Raw genomic sequence first — 27,549 nt, forward strand, 5'->3', positions numbered from 1 at the left:
TGGTTGTTTTGAGGATCAGTACATAGACATTTCAATTTGTACACAATTCTCAACATACATACCAAAAATCTAAAAAATCATGTAGTTGTGATTCTTTTCTGAACAGTTATTCCAGTGACTTTCCAGCTTAAAATTTGGAGGCAAATTTTCCTTCACAGGATATGAAGTACCAATATCTTCAAATATTGATATGCTGTTACATCCTAAGTGCCACTAATTCACAATTTAATATCATATACACTACATACTCAAATTGTCAGTCATTCACAGCACATTAACAGTTACTAGAAGAACTGGACTACCATGACCAAAGATGTTGCATAGTGCACAAAATTCTGCCCAGGAGAGACAAGACCAAGGAGTGAGTGGTTTGCTTTAGGAAACAATTATACCAAAAACAACACGGGAAGAGAAGTAATTTAAAGTGTTTAAGACATTAAATGCACAGCTGACTCCAAACTGCCATTTAGTATGCTTTGTATTATAAGATATAAAAGCTACCCTCCATCTGTGGAATCTTAAGCTGACACCCAAGATAATCAAAGCCTCCCATATTCAATATCCCAGTATTTTCTGGTTGTACCAAAAAATAAACAACCAGCAAATGATTTCACCTCTTAAAAAAAAAAAACATTTACACTAAATGCTTTTTTTTAAGCTACTAAAAATCTTGCATTTACAAAATAGTTGATAACAGAGCTACTAAAAAACTTGCACTTACAAAATAGTTGATAACATTATTCCTCTGGATTGTATAAGAAGGGAGACAGGGACCACTGATAGGACCAGGGGTGTGATATTAATCAGACTTGGCTTCTTTCTCTCCTGCTTCATCAGAAGCTGGCCTCTCCTCGTTTTTAGTTTCTCCATTTTCTGCAGGTAAGTCTTCTTTAGTCTCTTGGTTAGCTACTTCAGCCTGTTTTGTCTTTGCTCCCCTTTTTCCCTTTGGTTTGCACGTTTTGTCTGAAGATGTATCCTTTCCTGCTGCCTTTTTTGGCTTCGTTTCCACTTTTGCAGAAGCCGGTTTAACTGACAACCTTGCCAATCTTCTCTTGGGCTCCTCCTTCACCCCCTCAGTGGAGCTGACCTTCCTTATGGGCATTGTGGCGGTGGAGCAGGCATGTGCTGGGTGCCTGTTGGCCGCGGCACGCTGAGAGCCTTTGCAAAGCTGGGCTGCCTGGCCGCTGCCACTCCTCCTGCCGCCCGAGCTGCTGGGACCCGCAGCGGGGGCGTTGGGAGAACCCGGGATTGCTTTCTTAATTTATCAGATAATTCATAGTTAGTGTATAGAAATGCAACTGATTTTTTAAATGTTGATCTTGTATCCTTGGTGAAGCCTTCAGAGTTTTCTGTATATAAGATCATGTTATCTGCAAACAGACAATTTAAATTCTTCCTTCCCAATTTGGAAGCCTTTTATTTCTTTTTCTTATCTAATTGCTCAGGCTAGGACTGTGTTGAAAAGAAGAGTGAGAGTGGGCATTCTTGTTTTGTTCCTGATTTTAGGGGAAAAGCTTTCAACTTTTCACCATTGAGTATGATGCTAGCTGTGGGCTTGTCATCTATGGTCTTTATTATTTTGAGGTACGTTTCTTCTATACCTAATTTTTTTAGTTTTTGTCATGAAATGATGTTGAATTTTGTCAGAGGCGCTTTCTGCCTCTGTTGAGATGATCATACGATTTTTATCCTTCATTCTGTTAATTTGGTATCACATTTATTAATTTTCGTATGGTGAACCTCCTTGACTCAGGGATAAGTTCCAGTTAATTATGGTGTATGATCCTTTTAATGTGCTGTTGAATTTGATTTGCTGGTATTTTCTTGAGGATTTTTGCATCTTTGTTCATCAGGGACCCTGGCCTGTCGTTTTCTTGTTGTGTCCTTGTCTGACTTGGGTATCAGGGTAATGCTGGTCTTGTAAAATGATTTTGAAGGGTTTCTTCTTTAATTTTTTGGAAGAGTTTGAGAAGGATTGGCATTCATTCTTTAAATGTTTGGTAGAATTCACCAGTGAAGCCATCTGGTCCTAGGCTTTTCTTTGAATCAGTGATCAAAACCCCCAACAATCACCTTACTCGTTATTGATCTGTTCAGATTTTTAAATTTCTTCCTGGTTCAGTCTTTGATGTAAGTTGTATGTTTCTAAGACTCTGTCCATATCTTCTGGGTTATCCAATTTGTTGGTGTATAATTGTTCATAATAGTCTCTTTTGATCCTTTGTGTGTCTGTGGTATTAGTTGTAACGTTTCCTCTTTCATTTCTGATTTTGTCTTCTTTTTTTTTCTTAGTCTAGCTAAAGGTTTGTCAATTTTGCTTATCTTTTTAAAAAAAACGTTGAACAAAACTTCATTTTTTTTCTTCTCTTTTTCTAGTCTCTATCTCATTTATTTCTGCTCTGATTTTTGTTATTTCCTTCTTTCTGTTTTTTGGGCATAATTTATTCTTTTTCTAGTTCCCTGAGGTATAAAGTTAGGCTGTTTATTTGAGGTCTTTTTTATTAATGCCAGTGTTTATTGCTATAAACTTCTGTCTTAGATTGCTTTGGCTGCATTTTGGTATGTTGTGTTTCCATTTGTGTTTATCTCAAGATACTTAAAAAATTTTCTTTTTATTTCTTTGACCCATTGATTGTTCAAGAAAATACTGTTCAATTTCCACATATTTGAATTTTCTAGCTTTCTTACTCATTTCTAATTTTATATCATTATGGTCAGAAAAGATATTTGGTATAATTTCTGTCTTAAGTTTGTTAAGACTTGTTTTGTGACCCAATATGTGATCTATCCTGGAGAATATTCTGTATGTACTTAAGAAGAATGTGTGCTCTGCTGTTAGATGGAATGTTCTCGGTTAGATCCATTTGGTTTAAAGCGTAGTTCAAGTCCAGTATTTCCTTATTCTTACTCTCTCCTTCTGATCTATTCATTGAAAGTAGGGTATTAAAGCCTGCTACTATTATTGCATTGCTGTCTATTTCAATTGTTATATACTCTTGATCAGTTGATCCACTTATCATTCTATAATGAATGACCTTTTGTCTCTGTTACAATTTTTGATTTATAGTTTATTCTGTTGGATAAAAGTATAGCCATTCTTGATCTCTTCTGCTTTACGTTTGCATAGAATTTTTTTCCATCTCTCCACTTTCAGCCTATGTGTATCCTTAAAGCTGAAGTGAGTTTCTGTTAGCGTATGTTTGAGTCTTGTGTTTTTAATATATTTACCCACTCTATGTCTTTTGATTGGAGAGTTTAATCCATTTACGTTCAAAGTGATTACTGATAAAGACTTAACAACTGCCATCTTGTTAATTGTTTTCTAGTTCCTTTGTTCCTTTCTTCTTGTGCTGTCTTCCTTTGTGATTTGATAGTTTTCCTTAGCAGTATTCTTTGATTCTTTTCTCTTTATCTTTTTGTATCTACTATAGGTTTTTGCTTTATGGCTACCCTGAGGTTTACATAAAACATTTTATGATTATAACAGTCAACTTTAAGCTAATAATTTGATTCAGTTGCATGCAAAATCTCTATTCTTTTACACCCCCCCTTCAATTATGTTATAGATGTCATAATCTTTTTATGTTGTGTATTTAACAAATTATTGTAGCTATAGATATTTATGTCTTTCAACCTTTATACTAGTTAAGTGATTTATACACCATTACAATAGTAGAATCTTCTGAATTTGATTACATACTTACCTTACTAGTGAGTTTTATACTGTTATATATGTTTTTATGTTACAAATTATTGCCCTTTCATGCTAGCTTGAAGGACTCCCTTTAGCATTTCTTATAAGGCAGGTGTGGTAGTGAGGAACTCCTTCAGTGTTTGTTTTTTTGGTTTTTTGTTTCTTTGGGAATATCTTTATGAAGGACAGCTTTGCTGAATATTCTTGGTTGGCAGTTTTTTTCTTCAAGCACTTTGACTATATATATGCTATTCTGGTGCAAGGTTTCTGCTGAGAAATCTGCTGATAGCCTTATGTGGGTCCCATGTATAAGTTTTTTACTCTTGCTTTCAAAATTCTCTCTTTGTCTTTGATTTTTGACAGTTTTATTATAATGTCTCTCAGTGGAGTCCTGTATGGGTTGAATATGTATTGGTACCTATGAACATCACATGCCTGGATGACCGTCAGTTTCTCTCCCCAGATTTGGAAAGTTTTTAGCCATTATTTATTTAAACAAGCTTTCTACCCCTTTCTCTCCTTCTAGAACTCTGATAATGCAGCCATCATTACCCTTGATGCATAGTTAATGTAGTCTATTTTTCACTTTTTTTTTCCCTTTGCCCTGATAGTTTCAAGTAACCTCTCTTCTAGTTCTCAGATTCTTTCTTCTGCTTGTTCATGTCTGCTGTTGATATTCTCTGCTGCATTTTTTTTTTCATTTTATTCATTGTATTTATCAGCTCCAGTATTCTCTTGGTTTATTTTTTTTATAATTTCTGTCTCTCTTTTGGACTTCTTATTTTGATCACGTATTGTTTTCCTGATTTGTTGAGTAGTCTTTCTGGGTTCCCTTGTAGCTTGCTGAGCTTCCTTAAAACAATTACTTTGAAATCTTTGTCAAGCAGTTCATAGATCTGTTTCTTTGTGGTCAGTTACTAGAAAATAATTGTGTTCCTTTGGTGGTGTCATGTTTCCTTGATTTTTTTTCACTTTTGTTGTAGCCTTGCATTTATGCCTGCACATTTGATGGAGTGGTTTTGGTCGGGAAAGACCTTTACCTGCGGGTAAGTGTGAGGGTGCCAGCTGAATAGGCTGTGGCAGTTCTTACTCTGGGGAAGATCCAGGGGTGTAGTTTTTGTGCAGCTCCAACAACTGAGGTCAGTGTTAGTGAAGATTGCAGGGGTTCTCAATGGCCAAGGCAGCAAGTGTCCATGGGGCTGTTAAGGGCTGTTGGGGACCTTCTGGTCTCTTTTTCTCCCACAGGGAGTTGTTGTGGCCAAGGGGATCTCTCTTGGCACCAGGTCCAGCTCACAGGTGTCCTCTTAATCATGGTAGTACTGATGAGTGCCCATGGAGTAGCCATGGAGCTGGCGTCTGGAGCTCAGGCACACACAAAGCAGCTGCAGAGCTGGAGTCTGAAGTGTAAGCACTTACAGAGAAACAGTGGTTCTGGAGTCCGGAGCATTTGTGGGATTAGGGGGTTGTGGCAGCCCTGGTCCTGGGGCAGCGCAGCAGTAGCTCTTCATTGCTGGTGACAGAACAGTGTCTCCCTCTCCAGGGGCCCTGTGGCAGTGATGGCTTTTGGTGAAAGCTGCTGTTGTCCTCTGCAGAGCAGGCCCCTGGAGTTTGTCCTGATGAATACTTACAGGGTTCTCCTTTGTGAAAGCTGTCATGGGTGCTGTTGTCCTCAGTTGAAGAGCCTGCCTAAGTCCTCCACAGAGCAGACCACACTGGGCACTGCAGTGGTCCTACCACATGGCTGATACTGATAGCCTCTACCCTTCTTTGTTCCTGGCTGTCTCTAGATGTCTCAACTAAGCCTGTCTCCCTAGTGATCCTTCTGTATGGTTGCTTTCCATTTTTTGCTTCATTGTGCTGCTGTGGGATCTCAGTTCTGCATGAGCCTCCTGGGGATATTTGCCTTCACGGATAGCTGTCTATTTCTTATTTTTTGTTGGGGGTATGAAGGCTGGTATCTCCTACTGCGCCATCTTTCTAATGCCACCCCTCAGAATACTTTCTGTCTTGTTACTAATTTGCTTTGCATCTTTGACCTTTTTACTATTTAGCCCATCCTTTATTTTGTTTATCTTAACAGTCATTTAACATTCAAAAACTTAAAATAGTGCTTTTATCATAGATCTTTATTTCACAGTAATAGTAGCAGTAGCCTCTGAGTGCTTTAGAGACATATTGTTTACTTATCATAGCCACCTTATTGACATAGGTACTATTGTTATCCCTTTTTTACAGACGAAGAAACTAGAGCACAGAGAGACCATGAGTCGTTTGCCCAACAAGGGTCACATAGCAAATAAGTATGGAACTAAGATATTCAAACTCAGGCAGTGTGATTCTAACACTCGTAGTCTTGACCTCTAGGATATGCTTCCTTTCAGGCTGCTGTGGCTTATCTTATTTCTGAAGATATTCCTATTTCTGTTTTCTATGGTATTAGTTCTTCCACTCATTGATTTCGATGCTTAGATTTCATATTGTCTGCTTTTCTTAAATGTTTGGTTTTTGGATGTGTGCTTATTTTTGTATTTAATCAAGTCTGTCTACAAATACTTCAGTGTTTGTATCTAGTGATTATGGGAGGGAGAGTCATGGCTTGCTATTGGGAAGGCTACATCAAGCTGAATTTGGATATGAGGATTTCCTATTCATCTTCTTTCTGTCAAGCACTATTTCACTTTTTGAATCACTTGTCTACGTGTATTGCAGGTACCTTTGAGGCCCACTTCCTTGCTTGGCAGTGGTAGGGCAAGGGGATCCACCTGCCTGGCTGTTCCTAATGCTCATTACCCTGAGGATTGCTGCAGGATTTTCTCTTGCCCCCCTGCCCCATAACAACTTTATACTAAACATGGAACATCCTGGAAACTCCTCCCATTCCCCCACCCCCCCAACACACACACACATACCATAGTTTGCAGTTTACTTCTGGTTGCAGTTTGGGCTGTGGCTTCTTCCATCTCATTTCTTCTCATTTGGTTTTTTGTCTTTCATTGATGAAATTTCTCATTTGTTAAGGTCATGTTCTTGTTTTAAAGTGCTGTTACAGTTCATCTCCCATGGTTTTAGTGCTACTGTAACTTAGTCTTTATTTCTGTAATTTTTAGGGTTATAGGATTGGAGGCAATTATGTTGAATGTGCATCCTTCATTTTGATGCTATTTTCTGTCAGTGGTTTTTAATCTTTTGAGAGTCATTGACTTCTTTGACCATTTGATAAATTGTATGTACCCTCACTTTTTAAAAATTCAAATGCATAGCTGTCTGCTATCTGTACCCCAGGCAATGGCCAAATTTTGAGCATTACTGTTTTGGTAGAGTTGTTTTTTTTGGGGGGAGGGGGGGACTTTGTTTTTAGTTATATTTAGAGGTATTAGCCTGAGGTATTAGCCTATTTCTTGGAAAATAACGTGTTACTTAGGTTTAAGGAAAATTGTTATAAAAGATGTATTTATGTAGCCATAGAGCTATATATAAAGAGTTAAATATAAAGTATAATATTAGAAAGATAGAGCTATTTTTTTCTAGTAAAGTTTTATAACGTTTCTTTTTTTCCTGTTTTCTCTAGGTTTAATTATAGATCAACACACCATCTTGCATCTCATGGGTTCTATGAATTTTTAAATTGGTTTGATGAAAGAGCATGGTATCCACTAGGAAGAATAGTCGGTGGTACTGTAAGTATATTTGTAGTTATTTATGTTAGTCTTAAAATTTTGCAGTTATTTGAGTAAATCATTAGTCACTAAGGTGGTGGCAATTCTTGAAAGCTTTGTATAGTTAACTAACACATTTTTCTGTGGCTGATTAGTATTTAACCTGCTAAATCTCTTTTCTTGACCTTCTTCTTCCCACTCTCACCCCCCAACCTGTTTTTGGGTTACCTCATACTAGCCACTATTTCTGACAAGTGGATCTCTTGTCACACAGTTAAGTTCAGGTTATTTGTATGTTTTTGTTTTGTTCTATAACAACTTTATTGAAAAAAGTTTTTGGAAGGAAATAGAAATGTAGAACAATCAGATAATTCTAATTTTCCAGGTCCCAGTTACTCGAGGTAATTGAGTATTGATCATTGTTCATGGGGAATTATAATGTCCAGAAGATGATATAAGAGAAAATATTTTTAGGATTTGGGATGTAAGGAGAATGCTGAAGAGAAAATGAAAGACAAGACACCTATTTGGGCAATATATATGTGTAGTATTTTTTTCTGGATCAGTTTTGTCAGAGGTTTATCAATTTTAGTAGATTTCTTAACCCAAAGGAACTTTGACTTTGTTGATTATTAAATATTTGCCTTCTCTTATGTTAATTTCCATTTATTTCCTTCCTCCCACTTTCTTGAGTTTGTTTTGATGTTTTTATCTGTCCTCCTGATACAGTTTGCTCAGTAATTTTCAACATTTCTTTGTTATTAATGTATTCATTTTGAAGCTTTAAATTTCCCAATAATCACTTTTAACTACATTGCATAAGTTTTGATATGTAGTATTTTCATTATTGTTCAGGTCAAAGTGTATTTTAATTTCCACTATAATTTGCCCTGAGTCATGGGTTACTTGGGGTTGTATTTAACTTTTAAACATAATAGAATTTCCTAGTTATCTTTTTTTTGCTTTATACTTCCAACATATTATGGTTAGAGAACAAATTCTGTAATTTTAATCCTTTGAAATTTATTGAGACATGATTTGTGGCCCAAGATATAGCCAACTTTTATAAATGTTCCCTCTGTGTTTGGAAAGGAATATGTTCTCCGGGGTAGTCAGATGTTGTGTTTATAATCTGGGTCATCTTCTTATCTTTGATGTAAACAGATAAAGATACAGGAGAATAGTCATGAATTAGGGTGAATTAGAAAGGTATTGAATGGTGAGAGATGTGGTAGATGGCTGTATCTGTACTTGTGGGGTGAATGCTGTCATATACTTCATTGTACTAGTCTTTGATTACTATAGTTTGTTTCCTGGTGTGTTTATAAATTTTTATCTTGAATTCACCCTCAATGAAGGCTTGTTTTCTGAGACTCCTGGTGTCTTGGTATTTGGGACCATCCTTATAATAATCTTTCTCATTTGCCTTTGCTGGAGCCCTTAGGGTCTTACTGCTTTTAGGACAGTTTTTAGAGGTTATTTCTCAGCTTGAGGTTTTTTATACATGAAGTTGTTATAAATGTGGAGCCCATATTCACCCATGTGATGAATGAGTTTCTTATTTCTTATTTTGTTTCTGTTCAAAGCTTTGGAAGTAAGGCAAGAGTTCCTTACTGTTTCCCTTGATGGATGGGTAGAATTTGTCTAGTCTAGTTTCATGAACGGGCCCTGGCTTTGTGCTGGGAATTAGGCCTTTTCTTTGATCCCTGTGGTGAGTGGTAACTAACCCCCAACCTTGAGCACCTATATATCAAGCCTGCTTCGTTTTTGGTTTTTCTCTTTTTAGATTCCAACGGCATCAGTACCTAGTTTGAATTTCTTCTTTATGTTTGGAACCTGGAGGGTTCCCTTCCTTTTGAGCTTAAATATGCCTTTTTTGTTGTTGAGTGGTTTTATTTGTTTGTTTAGAGTTTTTTGGTCCTTTCATCTAGTACTTCTACGTATTTTGGCTGTATTTCATATGTCAGTTCAGTCTGCCATATTTAGAGTACTTTCAAATTCATTTCCATTTTCTTTGAATATTGCTAACAAAATCATACACTGAGGCCTGGTATCGTATATGAAATGGAACAAAATTTTGATTTTTAAGAATGGTGATAGGCCTCCCTGGTGGCGCAGTGGTTGAGAGTCCGCCTGCCGATGCAGGGGATACGGGTTCGTGCCCCGGTCCGGGAGGATCCCATATGCCACGGAGCGGCTGGGCCCGTGAGCCATGGCCGCTGAGCCTGCGCATCCGGAGCCTGTGCTCCGCAACGGGAGAGGCCACAACAGTGAGAGGCCCGCGTACCGCAAAAAAAAAAAAAAAAAAAAAAGAATGGTGATGATTGCCATACTTTTTCCCCCTTCCATTATCCCATTCGCCTTCTGTACATTCTATCGAGCATTCATTTTGTGCCAATCATTGTTCTCTGGATGCTGGGAAAAATTTTCTTGCTATTCTGGAGCTTATATTCTTGTGAGGGTGTTTAGTTAATAGACAATAAATAAGTAAAATAAATAGTATGTGAAATGGTGATAAGTGCCATGGAGAAAAAGCAAGGGAGTTGGGTTAAAGACCATGGGGAGTTTGCAAGTTTAAATAGGGTAGCTAGGAAAGGAAATTTATAACATTCTTTGTAGTTTCAGTAATGGAGAAAGAAAAAAAATCTTTTAGGATTTAGATAAGGATGGAAGTATAAATACACATTTTAATCACCGAAGAATAGCTCAGAATTAATGTCCTATTTCTTGTTCTTTGAATCCTCTTAATGTTTCATGTTCTCTTTTAGAGGGAAGGTGAAGAATATAACTGTTAACTGGCCTATTCTAGTTTATTATTTCCTTTCTATCCTTAAATATTTTAAGAAGTGTAAAAAGTTCTAACCTTCCAGGAGTCTGAAAATATTATATCTGAATTCACCAACTAACTAGTCCTTCTTTTCCTAGCTAGAATTGTTTACTTTCCAAATCTTGACTTTGAAGGAAGGGAAAAATCATTTATAAATACCACTTAAATAATATTGCACATAACTTTCTTTCATCTTCCGTCCTTTTTTCAGTCCCTTGAACACAAGTATAGGCAATGTTGGAGCACGTTAAAACTCCAAACTTAAGGATATGTTAGATTAGGACCCTGTTTTATAGTGAAAAGATAAGTGGGATCAATAAGAAAGTTGCCTAGTTTTTCATTGTTAAACCTCTTCACTTTTAATCATTCATTCAATATGATCTTTCTTCTTTTGCTTAAATATGTATCTCTGAATATTAGATTTTTATTTGTATCTAATCCAAAAGAACATTTAATTTTGTAATGTGTGAAGGCAAACCATTGTAAGAGCTTATTCTCAAACTTAGTATAAACAATATGTAATACTAAAGAAAGGAGCTTATGTTAGTGTTTTCAGCTACCTCATTTTATATGTAATTAAATTGTCCTTTTTTTTCTTCCTAGGTTTACCCAGGGTTGATGATAACAGCTGGCCTTATCCATTGGATTTTAAATACATTGAACATAACAGTTCACATAAGAGATGTATGTGTGTTCCTTGCACCAACTTTTAGCGGCCTTACATCTATATCTACTTTCCTGCTTACCAGAGAACTTTGGAACCAAGGAGCAGGACTTTTAGCTGCTTGTTTTATTGCTATTGTACCAGGTTACATTTCTCGGTCAGTAGCTGGATCCTTTGATAATGAAGGCATTGCTATTTTTGCACTTCAGTTTACATATTACTTGTGGGTAAGTAACACTTAATGTTATCATTAATACCCATGAACTTTCTGCTGAAATGCTGTTGTGCAGCATTTGTCTTTTATCAATTATAGTTGTATACAGAGAACTCTGTTACTGTTTGTAACAAGTCATAGCTCCAATAAAGAGGCTATGAAAAAATACGCTCTTGATTTTGTTTCTTTTGTAGGGGAGAGAGGAGTCAAATACTTAGGAAAAATGAAATGTGGTTCAGTGGCTTAGGATGTTGAATTCTGTTTGCGAAACTTGTATTATTTTACTGTTGCCAAGTTATTTCTTCCTTCCCAATCTGTATACCTTCTTTTTCCTTTTCTTGTGTTACCGTATTAGCTACTAATTCCTTTATGATGTTGAAAAGGAGTAGTGAGAGGAAACATCCTTGCCTTGTAGGTAATATTTATCAAGTTGAAGAAGTTCCACTCTATTTCTGTCAATAGTTTGCTGAGAGATTTTATCATGAATGGATGTTGGATTTTGTCGAAAGCTTTTTCTCTATCTATTGATACACAGTTAACCCTTGAACAACACAGGTTTGAACTCTGCAGGTCCACTTATACACAGGTTTGTTTTTCAGTAAATACATACTACAGTACTACATGATCCAAGGTTGGTTGAATCCATAGATGTGGAACCACAGATTATGTAGGGCCTACTGTCAAGTTATATGTGGATTTTTGATACCAAGTGGGGGTGAGGGGGTCACTGCCCCAACCCCTGCCTTGTTCAAGGGTCAACTGTAGTTACATGATATTTTTCCTTTGACTTTTTGATGTCATGAATTACATTAATTGATTTTCAAATGTTGAGCCACTATGTCATACCTGGAATAAATCTCACTTGGTCATGATATTGATATATAATTCTTATAATACGTTGTTAGACTTGATTTCTTAATGTCTTGTTGAGGATTTTTGCATCCATGTTAACGAGAGAGATCTTGGTCTATAGTTTTCTTTTCTTGTAATGTCTTTGATTTTGACGTTAGGACAATGCTGGCCTTGTAGAATGAGTTAGGAAGTATTCCTTCTACTTCTGTTTGCTGAAAGAGGTAGAGTATTGCTCTTTTTTTTTTTTTAATGTTTGGTAGAATTCACGAGTGAACCCACCTTGGCCTGGTGCTTTCTGTTTTGGAAGGTTATTAATTATTGATTGATTCCATTTCTTTAATAGAGCCCTATTCAGATTGCCTGTTTCTTCTTGTTTGAGTTTTGGGAGATTGCTTTCACAGAATTGGTCCATTTCATTTAGGTTATCAAGTTTGTGCACATAGAGTTGTTCATTGTATTCCTTTATTATCCTTTTAATACATGTCCATGGGACCTGTAGTGATGGTCCTTCTTTTATTTCCAGTATTAGTATTTGTGTCTTCCTTTTTTCTTAGCCTGGCTTAGAGGTGTACTGATTTTTATTCATCTTCCAAAGAACCAGTTTGTGGTTTCATTGACTTTTCTCTATAAATTTCCTATTTTCAACTTCATTGATTTCTGCCCTGATTCTTATTTCTTTTCTTCTGCTTCCTTTGGATTTAAATTGCCCTTCTTTTTCTAGTTTCCTAAGGTGGAAACTTAGATAATTGTCTTAGATCTATCTTTTCTGTTATATATACATTCAGTGCTGTAAATTTCCCTATGAGCACTGCTTTCTCTACATCCCACAAATTTTGGTAAGTTGTATTTTCATTTTTATTTAGTTAACAATATTTGAAAATTTTTCTCGAGATTTTTTTATTTGACCCATATATTTGTTTAAAGGTATGTTGTTTAATCCCCATTTATTTTGAGATTTTCCAGTTAATTTTCTGTTACTGATTTTTAGTTTAATTCCATTGTGGGCTGAGAGCAACACCTTACATGATTTTTATCCTCTCAGATTTGTTAAGATGTGTTTTATGGCCCAGATGTGGGTTTACCTTGGTGAATGTTCCGTGTAGGCTTGAGAAGAATATGTATTCTGCTGTCCTTGGATGAAATCGAGTTTAGATGTCCATTATATCCAATATCCAGTTGATTGGTGGTGGTGTTGAGTTTCATGATTTTCTTAAATCATGAAAATCTTACTGATTTTCTACCTGCTGGATTCCTCCATCTGAGGTTGGGTTTTAAGTCTCCATTTATGGTGGTGGATTCATCCATTTACCCTCGTGGCTCTATCAGTTTTTCCTCATGTAGTTTGACACTTTGTTGTTAGGCACATGCACTTTAAGGATTATGTCGTCTTTGAGAATTAATCCTTTTGTCATTGTGTAATGCCCTTGTTTATCTCTGATCACTTCTTTGCTTTGAGGTCGGCTCTGTCTGAGATTAATATTGCTACTCTTGCATTCTTTTGATTAGTGCTAGCATGGTATATTTTTTGCCATCTATTTATTTTAAAACTATATGTATCTTTATATTTAAAGTGGGTTTCTTGTAGACAACATATAGTTGGATCTTGGATTTTGATCCACTCTGACAATTTGGTTTTTTAATTTGTGCATTTAGACCATTTAGACGTTCAAATGGCTATTATTAGTTGGATTAATATTTACCATATATGTTACTGTCTTCTAGTTGGAACTCTTTAGTTCTTTGTTTTATTTTTGTTCTCTACTCTTTTTCTACCTTTTGTTTTAACTGAGCATTTTATATGTTCAGTTTTCTCTCTTTTTCTGGCATATTAGTTATGCTTTGTTTTATAACTTTTTAGCGGTTGCCATAGAGTTTGCAACATACATTTACAGCTAATCCAAGTTCACTTTCAAAGAATGCTATACAGGCATATCTCATTTTATTGTACTTCACAGATACTGCATTTTTAGAAATTGAAGGTTTGTGGCAACCCTGCATCAAACAAGTCTGTCAGTGCCATTTATCCAACAGTATTTTCTCACTTTGTGTCTCTGTCACATTTTGGTATTTCTGACAATATTTCAAACTTTTTCATTATTATATTTGTTATGTTGATCTGTGATCAGAGATCTTTGATGTTACTATTGCAAAAAGATTACAACTCACTAAAGGCCCAGATGATGGTTAGCATTTTTTAGCAATGAAGTACTCTTTAATTAAAGTATATGTGTTGGTTTTTTAAAGCATGATGTACTCTTTTTTAAAATTTATTTAATTATTTTATTTATTTATTTTTGGCTGCGTTGGGTCTTTGTTGCTGCGTGCAGGCTTCCTCTAGTTGCAGTGTGTGGGGGCTACTCTTTGTTGTGGTGCACTGGCTTCTTGTTGCGGAGCATGGGCTCTACGCATGTGGGCTCCAGTAGTTGTGGCACGCGGGCTTAGTTGCTCTGCAGCATGTGGGATCTTCTTGGAACAGGGCTTGAACCTGTGTCCCCTGCATTGGCAGGTGGATTCTTAACCACTGCGCCACCAGGGAAACCCCATAATGTACTCCTAATAGACTACAATTTAGTGTAAACATAGCTTTTATATGCCCTGGGAAACAAATTCATGTGACTTGCTTTACTGCAATATTCACTTTATTGTAGTGGTCTGGAACCAAACCCACAATATCTCTGAGGTCTGCCTGTATCACTTTATAGGCAGTGAGTACCTTATAATAACAAAATAATCCTAATTTCTCCCTCTTGTCCCTTGTATCATAACTGTCACTCATTTCACTTTTATATGAGCATACATAATAGAATACATTGTTGGTATTATTATTTTCAACAGACTTATCTGTTAGATCAATTAAGAATAAGAAAAGTAAATGTTTTTAGTTTACCTGTACTTCATCTTTGATGCTCTTCCTTTCTTCATGTAGATCTAAGATCCTGATCTATGTTATTTTCCTTCTTGTTGAACTTTTAGCATTTATTGTAAGGCAAATCTGTCAACAAATTCCCTCAATTTTTGTTTGTCTAAGCAAGTCTTTATTTCTCCTTTAACTTGGAAGGATAATTTCACAGGGCACAAAATTCTAGATTGGTTTTTTTTTCTCTTAATACTTTAAATATTTCACTCTGTTTTTGTCTTGCTTGTATGATTTCTGAGTAGAAGTCATGTAATCCTTATCCTTGTTCTTCTATAGGCAAGGTGTCTTTTGCTCTGGCTTCTTTCAGGATTTTTTTATCTTTGATTTTCTGTAGTTTGAAAAAGGTATGCCTAGTTGTGGTTGGTTATTTTGGCATTTGTTGCTTAGTGTTTGAGCTTTCTGGATCTGTAGTTTGATGGCTGACTTTATTGGGAGAAATTATCAGTCATTACCATTTCAAATATTCTGTTCCTTTTTCTCCTCTCCTTCTGGTATTTCTATTACACGTACATTACACCTTTGTTGTTGTTCCACAGTCCTTGGATATTCTGTTTTACTTTTTTTTTCTAGTCTTCATTCTTTTCAGTTTTGGAGGTTTCTATTGATATAGCCTCTAATTCAGAGATGCTTTCCTCAGCCATGGCCAGTCTATTCATAAACTCAGCATAGGCATCCTTCATTTTATCTGTAGCCTCTTTTTTTTGTTTTGTTTTGTGTTTTGTTTTGTTTTGTTTTGTTTTTGGTTCTTAGGATTTCCAGCTCTCTGCTTACATTGCCCATTTATTCTTGCATTCTATCTCCTTTATCCATTGGAACTCCTAGCATATTAATCATAGTTTTAAATCCCTGGTCTGATACTTTCAGAATCCTTGCCATATCTGGTTCTGATGCTTCCTCTGTTTCTTTAAATTGTGTTTTTTTGCCTTTTGGTATGTCTTCATAGCCAGACATGATACACTTGGTAAAAGGAATTGCTGTGAATAAGCCGTTAGTAATCAGGAGGTAAGGTATAGTCCTATGATTAGGTCTAAGTCTTTTAGTAAGTTGGACTGTGAACTTTACAAATGTTTCTTTTTTCTCTCTCCCCACTTAGGTGGGAAAGGATGGCTAGAGCTGACTGGAGTTATGTATTTCCCTTCCCCAGGTCAGTTAGGCTCTGATAACACCCCAGCAGGTCAGGCTCTGGTTAATAGTTTCTTCTGAGGACAGGCCTTGTTAAGAACAGAATGCCTTTGCATTTTTCAAAATGGTTCCTGTTCCCCTCCCTGTGCCAGAAGCAGCAAGGGGATTTTGTTTTTTCCATATATTTATTGTGAGAACCTGGTTAAGATCCTCAAGGCAAATCCAGCATAATTGTCGGGACCACCATATGACTTAGTCCACCCTGGAGTTTTTAAGTCTCCACACTGAGACAGGTTTTCCTACCTACCTCCCTGCCCCCAGTTATTTGCAGTATTGATTCCTGCATGTGTTTCTCTCCATTGTTGAGAGCAGCAGTTTGTCCTGTGTCTTTCCCTCACTCGCAGGTCCAGGAAGAGTTGTTGGTTTTTCACTCTGTTCAGCTTTTTACTTGTTAGGACTGAGTGGTGACGTCCAAGCTCCTTACATGTAGAACCAGAAACCAGAAGTCTATTTATTGCTAAGCTATCTAAACTTAATGTTTTTCCTGCAAGGAAAAGGATGCTCCTTAGTGCTAGCTTCAATTTAAACCTTGCATATATTTAATTGTTTTCTTCTTTATTATCTTAGCCTACGTTCATACTTTTTCAATGTTGGAAATTGCTCCAAATTTTTACATATGAATACTCATATATTTTTAGGTAGCTAGGTGAATTGTAGTATTATTTTTCTCTTTTGTATTTTACATCTTTTAAAGCTCTTTAGCCTGTGGATATTTTTGCTTTGGCAAGGAATTTCAGAGGAGAATTGTTGCAGTCAATCAACATAGACAGTTGCTTGATCTTGAGTTTAAGAGAGAAGAAAGAAAAGCACCCATGGTGATGAAGATGATGACAAGCAGCAGGATGCTGCTGATGCTGTTGTATTCACCAAAAAATGTTTAAAAACAACTGAGAAAAAACCTTAAAATCTGGAACATCCTTTTGAGGTCTTTTAACTAATACTTAGTATTTAAATTACATATTAAGTATATATCTTGACAATACATATGAATGGATGGAGCTTGACAGTATAATGCCAAATGGAAAAATAAGTTGAGGTAGAATACATACAGTAATTTTAAATAGTACAAACCATATTGTGTACTGTTTGTTTATACCTATTTATAATGAAAGTATAAAAATATGGCATTTATCCATATATATACCAGCTTTGATAGTGGTTACTCCTGAGTATGGGTGGGTGATATTGAGGAAGAAGGTATGAAGGGAGATTCAACTATGTTAGTAAAAAAAAAAAAATTTTTTTTTAAATAAAATCATCCAAAGCAAATATATGATGTATTTGCATTTGGAAGTCTGGATGGCTATTATTCTCTACTCTTCTATATGTTTGAAACATTTTGTAATAAAATTTTAAAATAATATATTCTGTATGTTGGAAATTTAGAAACATAGAAAACTAATGTAAAGAAGCCATCACCCAGGTGTTACTACATTTGCATTTTGTCATTTTTAAAATTTTGTATGCTTTTATGAAATGCAGAAGTGGTATTGTTTATATATATATTTTTATTCTTTATATTCTTTTAACATAGCATGAGTCTGAATCATTACAGGAGTGCCTTAACTGGCATGTTAATTACCTTTCAACATTTTTTAAAATTTCACTTTAAGAAATTGAGACAAAATTCATATAACATAAATTCACTATTTCAACCATTTTAAAGTGTACAGTTCAGTGGTTTTTAGTATCCTCTGTGTACCTACAGAACATTTTATCACCCCCTAAAGAAACCTTGTACCTCCCAATTCCGCCTTTCCTCCATTAATTTAATTTCTGTTTGAAGACTTACCTATTCTGGACATTTCATGTAAATAAAACCCACATTAAAAAAACGTGACCGGGCTTCCCTGCTGGCGCAGTGGTTGAGAGTCCGCCTGCCGATGCAGGGAACATGGGTTCGTGCCCCGGTCTGGGAAGATCCCACATGCCGCAGAGCGGCTAGGCCCGTGAGCCGTGGCCGCTGAGCCTGCGCATCCGGAGCCTGTGCTCTGCAACGGGAGAGGCCACAACAGTGAGAGGCCCGTGTACTGCCAAAAAAAAAAAAAAAAAAGTGACCTTTTATGTATGGTTTCATTTCCTTAGCATAATCATTCATATTTTTGACATGTATCAGTACTTCCTTTTTATGGTTGAATAATCCATTGTATGGATAATACCACATTTTTAAAATCTACCATTAGTTGATGACATTGACTATTATGAATAATGCTGCTAATGACATTTGTGTACAAGTTTTTATGTGGACATATATTTTCATTTCTCTTCCATATATACCTAAGAGTGGAATTATTGGTTGACATGATAACTTTGTGATTAACTTTTTGGGGAACTGCCAGACTGTTTCCCACAGTGGTTTCCCCATTTTACATTTCCACTGGCAATGTATGAGGGTTTTAATTTCTCCTAATCCTCGCCAATACTTGTTTTTTTTTTCTAGTTTTTTTGTTTTACTTGCCTGTTGGTATGAAGTGGTATCTCATGGTTGTTGCTTTTGTTTTTTTGTGTGTTTTTTTAATTGTGGTAAAATACAAGTAACATAAAATTTACCATTTACTATTTGTAAGTGTAGTCCAATGGTGTTAAATAGATCATAATGTTGTGCAATCACCACCACCATCCATCGCCATAGTTTTTCATCTAGTAAAACTTGAAACTATATCCATTAAACAATAACCCCCCCATTTTAACTTTCCCCAGCCCCTGACAACCACCATTCTACTTTATGTCTCTATGATTTTGACAGCTCTAAGTATTTCATGTAAGTGGAATCATACAGTTTTTGTCTTTTTGTGACTGGCTTATTTCACTTAGAGTAATGTCCTCAAGGTTCATCCATGCTGTGACATATGTCAGAATTTCCTTCCTTTATTAAGGCTGAAATAATGTTCCATTGTATTTATATACCACCTTTTGTTTACCCATTCATTTGTTGATGGACACTTTGGTTGCTTCCATGCTTTAGCTGTTATGAGTATGTTGCTATGGGGTATATACCCAGGAGTGAAATTGCCAGATCATGTGGTCATTCTATTTTCAATTTTTTGAGGAACCACCATATTGTTTTCTGTAGCAGCTGTACTATTTTACATTCCTATTAGCAGTACACAAGGGTTCTAATTTCTTCACATCCACATCAACACGTTTGTTTGTTTGTTTGTTTGTTTTGGATAGTAAGCCGTCTTAACAGGTTTGAGGTGATAGCTCATTGTAGTTTTGATTTGCATTTCTCTAGTGATCAGTGAGGTTGAGCATCTTTTCATGTGGTTAATGGCCATTTGTATATCTTTGGAGAAATGTTTACTGAAGTCCCTTGCCCAGTTTTGAATTGGATTTTTTGGTTTTTGGTTGATGAGTTTTAGGAGTTCTCAGTATATTCTTAATAGTAATCCTTTATAAGATACATGATTTGCAAATGTTTTCTCCCATTCTATGGATTGTCTTTTTCACTCTGTTAATATTGTCTTGGAGTCACAAAATTTTTAATTTTTCATGAAGTCCAGTTTGTCTGTTTCTTCTTTTATTGCTGTGCCTTTGGTGTCATATCCAAGAGATCATTGCCAAATCTAATGGCATGAAGCTTTTGCCCTGTGTTTTCTTCTAAGAGTTTTATAGTTTTGGGTCTAACATTTGAGTTAGTTTTTGTATATGCTGTTAGGTAAGGGTCCAACTTCATTATTTTGCACATTGATATCTAGTTTCCCCAGCACTGTTTGCTGAAGGGACTGTCCTTTCCCCATTGAGAGGCCTTGGCACCCTTACTGAAAATCATTTGACCATATATGCAAAGGTTTATTTCTGGGTTCTTTATTTTGTTCCATTGGTCTGTATGTATTATATGTATGTCTTTATGCCAGCACCACAGTGTTTGATTACTTTAGCTTTGTAGTAAGTTTTAAAATCAAGAAGTGTTTGTCCTCTGTCTTTGTTGTTCTTTCGGGATTCTTTTGGCTATTGGGGTCCCTTGAGATTCCATATGAATTTTAGGGTGGGTTTTTTACTTCTGCAAAGAAAAAAAATCATTGGATTTTGATATGGATTGCATTGACTCTGTAGACCACTTTGGGTAGTATTGTCATCCTCCAGTCCATGAGTGACCATGAGATGTTTCCATTTATTTATGTTTTCTTCAAACAATGTTTTATAGTTTTCATCATACAAGTCTTTTACTTCATTAGTTAACTTGTATTTTATTCTTTTTGATGCATTTGGAAATTTTTTTGTAATTTCCTTTTTGTATTGTTCATTGTTAGAGTATAGAAATGCAACTGATTTTTGTGTGTTGACTTTCTATCTTGCTATTTTGCTGAGTTCATTTATTAGCTCTAACAGTTTTTGTGTATGTGGAATCTAGTGTTTTCTCCCTATGAGATCATATTTGCGAACAGGGGTGATGTTACTTCTTCCTTTGCAATTTGGATGCCTTTTATTTGTTTTTCTTGCTTAATTGCTCTGGCTAGAACTTCAAGTACTATGTTGAATAGAGGTGGTGAAAGTAGGCATCCTTGTCTTGTTCCTGATCATAGAGGAAAAACTTCAGTCTTTCACCATTGAATATGTGTGCTGTGGGTTTTTCATATATGGCTTTTGTTATATATTAACATGTAATACATGTTATTAAGCATGTAATATATTTTATACTATATACTAGTACATAGTATTTTGTATATTAATGTTATTTATACATTTTTTATACACGATATCTCTCAGTTGGATGAAGGTATTCCTCTAATTGGACTCCTCAGGGAAGGCCCTTGAGTATCATATTCCTGAAGTCCTTGCATGTTTAAATCTTGTTTTTTTATAGTGTCATTTATGAGAGTTTGGCTAGATAGAAAGGTCTAGGTCATTTGTTCTTTACTTGAATTTCTTGGAATTGTTGTACTATCATCATTTTGCTTGTTATTGTCAAAAACCTAATTTTATGTGTTTCATAACAAACATGATCTTTTTTCCCTGAAGTAATAATTTGTTTTTTCTCTATAGCATTGAAGTCTAATAAATTTCTTAGGATATGTCCCAAAGTTGACACTTCTGGTAATGGTGACCCCTTTCAACATGTATATTGATAATTTTTATTTCTGGAAAGTTGTCTTTGATTATAGTTTCAAATATTAGTTTGTTTCAGTTTTGTTTTTCTTGGATCTTCTTCCTGTTTGTTTGAATTCCAGTTCTATCACTCAGAGTTGTTTAAACTCCCGAATATCTATTTCATCAACTATAAAATGGAAGTAATAATAGTACCTACCTCATATGGTTTAAATAAGTTAATGCATGTAAAGGTATAGAACATTGTAGGAACACAGAAAGTGATGAGTACATGTTTGTTATTACTTCTATTGTTACTGTCACCAAAAACAGAGCTAATGGAGATAGAATAGTACTTAGAACAATGCTTATTACCATATTGCCTCCTATAGTTGTGGGGTTTTTTTTTGTTTTTTTTTTAAGTTTCCTCCTGTGCCTTTGTAATCAATCCTCTCCTTAACCTGTATTACTTGCAACCACAGATCTGATTTCTGTCTGTATGTCTCTGGGAGTTTCTTTTCCAGAATGCCATGTTATAGAAGCAGATAGTATAGGGTGGCCCTTTGTGTCTGACTTACTTCATGTAGCATAATACTTCTGAGAGTCATCTATGTTGTTGCATGTTTTAGTAGCTTGTTACATTTTACTGCTGAGTAGTATCCTGTTGTATGGATGTGCTATAATTTATTTTGTTTTCCAGCTTTTGGTAACTATGAATAAAGAGGCTATAAATATTTGCATACAGTTCTTCATATGGACATAAATTAGTATTTCTCTTGAATAAATGCCTAGGTGTGGGATTGCTGGTTTGTAAAATAACTACATGTTTAATTTTATAAAAAGCTGCCAAATGGTTTTTGCAAGTGACTATCATTTCGCATTCCCTTCATCAGAGTATGAAGAGTTGCATTTATTTTGTTTGCATCACCAGCACATAGTTTGTTCAGATTTAACAGTTTTGTAGTGGTATCTCATGGTTTTAACTTGCTTTTCCCCAATGACTAATATTATCTTTTCATGTACTTATTTCCCATTCCTTTTCTTCTTTGGTGAAATGTCTGTTCATATCTTTTGCCTATGTTTTGGTTGGGCTGCTCGGCTTTTTATTACTGAGTTGTAAGAGTTCTTTATATATTCTGGAAATAAGTCCTTTATCAGATAGATGTGTGTTTTGCAAACAATTTCTCCCAGTATGTGGCTTGTCTTAATTTTTTTAACATATCTTTCTAAGTAGAAATTTTTAATTTTGATCAAGTCCACTTTACCATTTTCTCTTTTATGGATCTTGCTTTTGGTGTGTCATCTAAGAAATCTTAGCCTACCCCAAAGTTACAAACATTTTCTCATGTTTTTATTTCTAGAAACTCAATAGTTTTAGGTTTTACATTACGATCTGTTATCTGTTTCAAGTTGATTGTGGTCTGTGGTGCAAGAAAAGGGCTGAGGTTCTCTTTGGGGGGGATATTGATATCCCGTCATTCGAACATCATTGTTGAAAAGACTCCTTTCTCCACTGAATTACTCACCTTGATAGCCTTGTAAGAATAGGTTGACTGTATAGATGTCAGTCTGTTTTGGGATTCTTCTGTTTTATTGAGATCTCTATATATCTATCCTACACCATGCTGTCTTGAAATCAGGTAGCGTGAGTGATTTAACTTTGTTCCTCTTTTTTTTTCATAATTATTTTGGCTGTTCCTAGTCCTTTGCTTCATATAAATTTTAAATTGGCTTATCAACATCTACCCCAATGAGCTGGGATTTCTACTTTTATTGGGAGTACATTAAATCTATACATAGTTTGGGGAGAATTGTTATCTTAACAATATGAAGTCTGATACATGAACATGGTTATCTCTTTTCATTATTTTATTTCTCAGTTTTGTCTTTAATTTTTCTAGATTATAAATTAGTCATTTGAGATCATCTCTTCTAATATAAGCACTTAAAGGTATAAGTTTCCCTGTAAGCGCTGTTTTAGCTGCACTGCACAGACTTTTTTTGAGAAATATCTGCATACCATAAAATTTACCCTTTTAAAGTATACAGTTTAGTGGCTTTTAGTTTATGAATAAAGTTATAACACAAATTCCAAGGTTTTAATTTTCTCACTTTAAAATTTTTCAATATTTTAATATACTCCCTCCCCTATTCACATCTTAGAATAGGACCCACCTTGTTATTTGACCCTGTTCAAAGGTAAACTTTTCAAAGTTGGCATGGTTTGGGGAGGGGATTGGAGTGTATTTTGTCACACATGTGCACTGTAACATTGAATTCAAAGCAGTGTTTCATAGTCTGTTAGAAGTCTCATACTGCTCTAAGTGCTGTAAAACTAAGAGTGTTTTCTCTTTTCTTCCTGTCTCCCTCCCTTCCTTTTTTGTTTGTTTGTTTGTTTGTTTGTTTTACAGTTTCCCCACAGATTGGACGTCACTTGTAGTTTGTTTTAATGTACTAACAGAAATAGAAGCCCATTTTGAAAGTAAAGAATTCCTTGAAATAAGCTCTAAAGAAAGCATACTGTTAAATTTGAACATGGAGATAACTCTTTTAATACAGAATACCTATAATGTTTAATACAGAATTACCTATAATGGGACTTACATCTATCATTTCTTACTCAATTCATCTTAAAGATGACCCTTTGCTCTTGGCATAAGTATTTGGAGCTTGTGTTTCTAGAATTTTAAATTTTGTTTTCTGAAGGTGCTAATATATTTTGATTTTTCAAATGAGCATGTAAACTCTTTGATTAGTTTTTTTAAGACAATAGAGATTTGTCAACTTTCTGAACATTTATTGCACGTTGTCTTTCCAGTTCAGAGTAATTGAGAATTTTACTGACATATCATTAGGCCTTCTAGAAATTTTAAGAATATAAATTTATTGAAGATATGATTGTGGTATCTGAAAATTTCTAGGTAATGATAAGTTTTCAAAAATGGATGCTCATAATTATATGTGAGATATAGATGATCACATTCAGATGAAGAAAAACTACAGATTAAGGTGTTATGTCTAAGCAAAGCTACCATATAAAAATGTAGACTTACTGAACAAATTTATTCTTTAGTTAAAAATCTTAATTTGTTGATATTAATCATCTTAAGATAGAAAATATAACATGGAAAAATAGAAGTTGTTCCTTTTAAGATGATTCTTTTTACTAAAAGCTATATAACTAAAAAAAAAAAAATCAAAGCTATTCCTAAAATGTCTGACTACTGTCCAGTGTTATACATGTAATATATATTAAGTGGATCCAAGTATCTGTATAACCTCATTACTCTTTTTAAAAAATAATCTTTGCTTTTTGTAATACAAGTTTACTAAACATTTAACCTTTTTTTATTCAGCAGGAACATTTATAAACTTTATTATATCAGTTGCTTGTTTGTTTTTTAGGTAAAATCTGTTAAAACTGGGTCAGTTTTTTGGACGATGTGCTGCTGCTTGTCATATTTCTATATGGTAAGATTTCATGTTTGAAGCTACATGAGGGCAAACAAGTCTTTGGCAGCTGGATCAGTGCCTCCTCTTCATCATTCCCTTCTCAGCCAGGGCTACTTCTCCACTTCGTTTCTCCTTCAGTCTTTAAGATCTTTTGTTTAATGTATTTTCTTTCCTTACTACCACTCTCTTCCCTGCTCCCACCTTCAGGGCCTGTTATGGACTTTTACTTTAGTGGGCAGGGTTAATACTCAACCCCTCAAACGTAATACTTGCAGCAAGTGAAACAAAAACTTTTCTTTCAAATATACAACTTTTCCTAAATAATGGTCACATTCTCTAGGTTAACCTGTAAACTACTTAACATAATTTTTTTCAACAGATTACTTAAGATTGGGGTTCAGTATTACCTCTTTAATCTCCTGCCTTTCTTTCCCACACCACAGCCTATATAGTAGTCTTATGCTGAAAATTAATGATAATCTTAAGTAACTTTTTTTGTTTCTTAAGCAAATGTCATGGAATTTGTGCTTCCATATTATCTGTGCCCCTTTTAAAGTGGTTACTGAATGTACTTAATAAATTCTATTGGTTTGGAATAAACATAATCTTTAGAATCTTTATTGATTTAGACCAGAACATAACATACTCAATTGTCTGGTAAATAGAATTATTCTAATTTTGTGCTACAGGCTAAACATTAAACTGGGATCTTGATTTGTATCCACTGGTAGGAAGAAATTTATACCCAAGGTATAGCACCTTTCGTCTTGAGGATCACAAAGCACATCCAGATCATCTGAGTATTCCTTTTAGTTGTTGACTAATGCTAACATCCATTGTTCTTATTCTTTGTGAAGTTTCTTGCGATGTATTTATCATCAAAAATGGAGGGAGTAAAAGGGTTTTTTTTCTTTTAAAAATTTATGATCTATATTCTAAAAGTCTATCTCCATGACAGTCTTTTTATTGCCAATTCACAAATTATATTGTTCTCAGTGTTCTTGTAAGTTTAATTTAATTTGACCATTTCTGGTCAAATTATATATAAAAGTGAATATATAAAAGTGTATTAGATTTATGGTATTGTGTTGTTTTACTTATCAATAAAAATAAAGAAAAATAGGTTATTTGTAGGTTACAAATCCATTTTTAAGCATCTCAAAATTGCTAAAAATCCTAGTGTTTATATTTGCTTATATGTTTAGATTGTCATGACATGTCATCACAAAACTTATCTATTTTAAAAAGCAAATATATAAATTATTTAACTTAGCATTTCTTTGCTCGTAGGTCTCTGCTTGGGGTGGTTATGTGTTTATTATCAACCTTATTCCACTGCATGTATTTGTGTTGTTACTAATGCAGAGATACAGCAAAAGAGTCTACATAGGTAAGTGATTTGACTTCTGATAGCTGTCAACTTCTAAGAGGTGTTTCATATACATTCTTTTCATTGAACAGACATTTCTGTTAGGTTAGTATTATTCATGAGGAGGTAAAAATAATTTGAGTTATTTTGCTTTTTGTATTAATAAGGAGGGTCGGGCATTTTTACTAAGTGTGTTGTTATCAACTTTCCCTTAATGAGTTTTTGTCGAAATTAGTCTAGATTTAATAGTTGTCAACCTTTTTTTTTAATTTGGAGGAAGGGGCATTTCTGTCACTCACATATACATATTATTCAAATTCAGCTTACTCACTGTAAGAGATTAAGGATCCTTAACAGTTTAATAAACTTTTGAAAGCTCTTTCTGTATAATATACAACAGACTGTCTTAGTTCATTCGAGCTGCTATAACAAAATACCAGAGACTGAGTAGTTTACAAACAATAGAAATCTATTTCTCAGTTTTGGGGGCTAGAAAATCCAAAATCAAGGCACCAGAATGTTCACATTCTTGTGAGGACTGTTTTCCTGTCCCACAGCTGGTACCTTCTTTGTCCCCACCTGGTAGAAGGAATGAGCAAGCTCTCTGGGGCCTCTTTTAAAAGGGTGCTGCTCCCTTGGAACTCTCATTACCTAATCACCTCCCAAAGGCTACCTCCTAATACCATTTCCTTGGGAATTAGGTTTTCAACATTGAATTCTGGGGAGAAACAAACATTCGGACCATAGTAGAGACTAAGTATTTTCTCTACACGATTTTAATTTGCTCTACAGGTTTTAAAACATATCTTTTTTTTTTTTTTTTTTTTTTGCGGTACGCGGGCCTCTCACTGTTGTGGCCTCTCCCATTGCGGAGCACAGGCTCCAGAAGCGCAGGCTCAGCGGCCATGGCTCACGGGCCCAGCCGCTCCGCCGCATGTGGGATCTTCCCAGACCGGGGCACGAACCCGTGTCCCCTGCATCGGCAGGCAGACTCTCAACAACTGCGCCACCAGGGAAGCCCTAAAACATATCTTTTGAATAAGATGCTTAGTAATAGATGATGTCTCAAATCTTAGAGCTCATTTTCTATGAGAGAGACAGAACATTTATGGGTTGAATTAATCACAGAGAAGTTATGATCTGAAACCAGTGTGTTAGTAAAATAATATAATTCCATTATAATAATGTTGGAAAACAGTAACAAAAAGATATAAATCTTTATTTACTTGATTAAAAAACATAGTAGTTTGGCAATTTCTCAAAAATTTAATCATAGAGTTACCCTGTGACCCACAATTCCACTCTTAGGTATATACCTAAGAGAATTGAAAATGTATATTTACTTTGTAACTGCTTAGGATGTGTCTATATGAACTGTGTACTATATGATTCTGTTATAGTCCTTACAATATTTTATTGTCTTATTTTCTGTAACAATTTTCCGTGGATTCTTTGGGCTTAAGTTATATTAAAAGGGAGACTGCGATTCTGGGACTTCCCTGGTGACGCAGTGGTTAAGAATTTGCCTGCTGATGCAGGGGACACGGGTTCGATCCCACGTGCCATGGAGTAACTAAGCCAGTGGGCCATAACTAAAAAAAAAGTAAAGAAAAGAAAATATATATTTACACGAAAACTTGTACTGTAACATTCCATAGCAGCATTGATTATTCGTGATAGCCAAAAAGTGAAG

General features: G+C 35.1%; 2 protein-coding genes across 2 annotated transcripts in view; one reads left to right on the plus strand and one right to left on the minus strand.

Annotated features, from left to right (window-relative positions):
* Positions 1–27,549, plus strand: part of STT3B (STT3 oligosaccharyltransferase complex catalytic subunit B) — a 101,967-nt gene that overhangs the window by 45,953 nt on the left and 28,465 nt on the right. The window contains exons 2-5 of the mRNA XM_060109529.1: positions 7,263–7,371; positions 10,781–11,068; positions 24,440–24,505; positions 25,778–25,877. Of these exons, the coding sequence (XP_059965512.1) occupies positions 7,263–7,371; positions 10,781–11,068; positions 24,440–24,505; positions 25,778–25,877 (563 nt within the window). The remainder of the gene's footprint in view (positions 1–7,262; positions 7,372–10,780; positions 11,069–24,439; positions 24,506–25,777; positions 25,878–27,549) is intronic.
* LOC132497560 (non-histone chromosomal protein HMG-14-like) lies at positions 767–1,102 on the minus strand. Its single transcript, XM_060110828.1, has one exon. The coding sequence runs from the start codon at positions 1,100–1,102 to the stop codon at positions 800–802; it is 303 nt and encodes a 100-aa protein (XP_059966811.1). The 3' UTR covers positions 767–799.

This window comes from Mesoplodon densirostris, chromosome 10, assembly GCF_025265405.1.
Source record: "Mesoplodon densirostris isolate mMesDen1 chromosome 10, mMesDen1 primary haplotype, whole genome shotgun sequence".
NCBI lineage: Eukaryota > Metazoa > Chordata > Mammalia > Artiodactyla > Ziphiidae > Mesoplodon > Mesoplodon densirostris.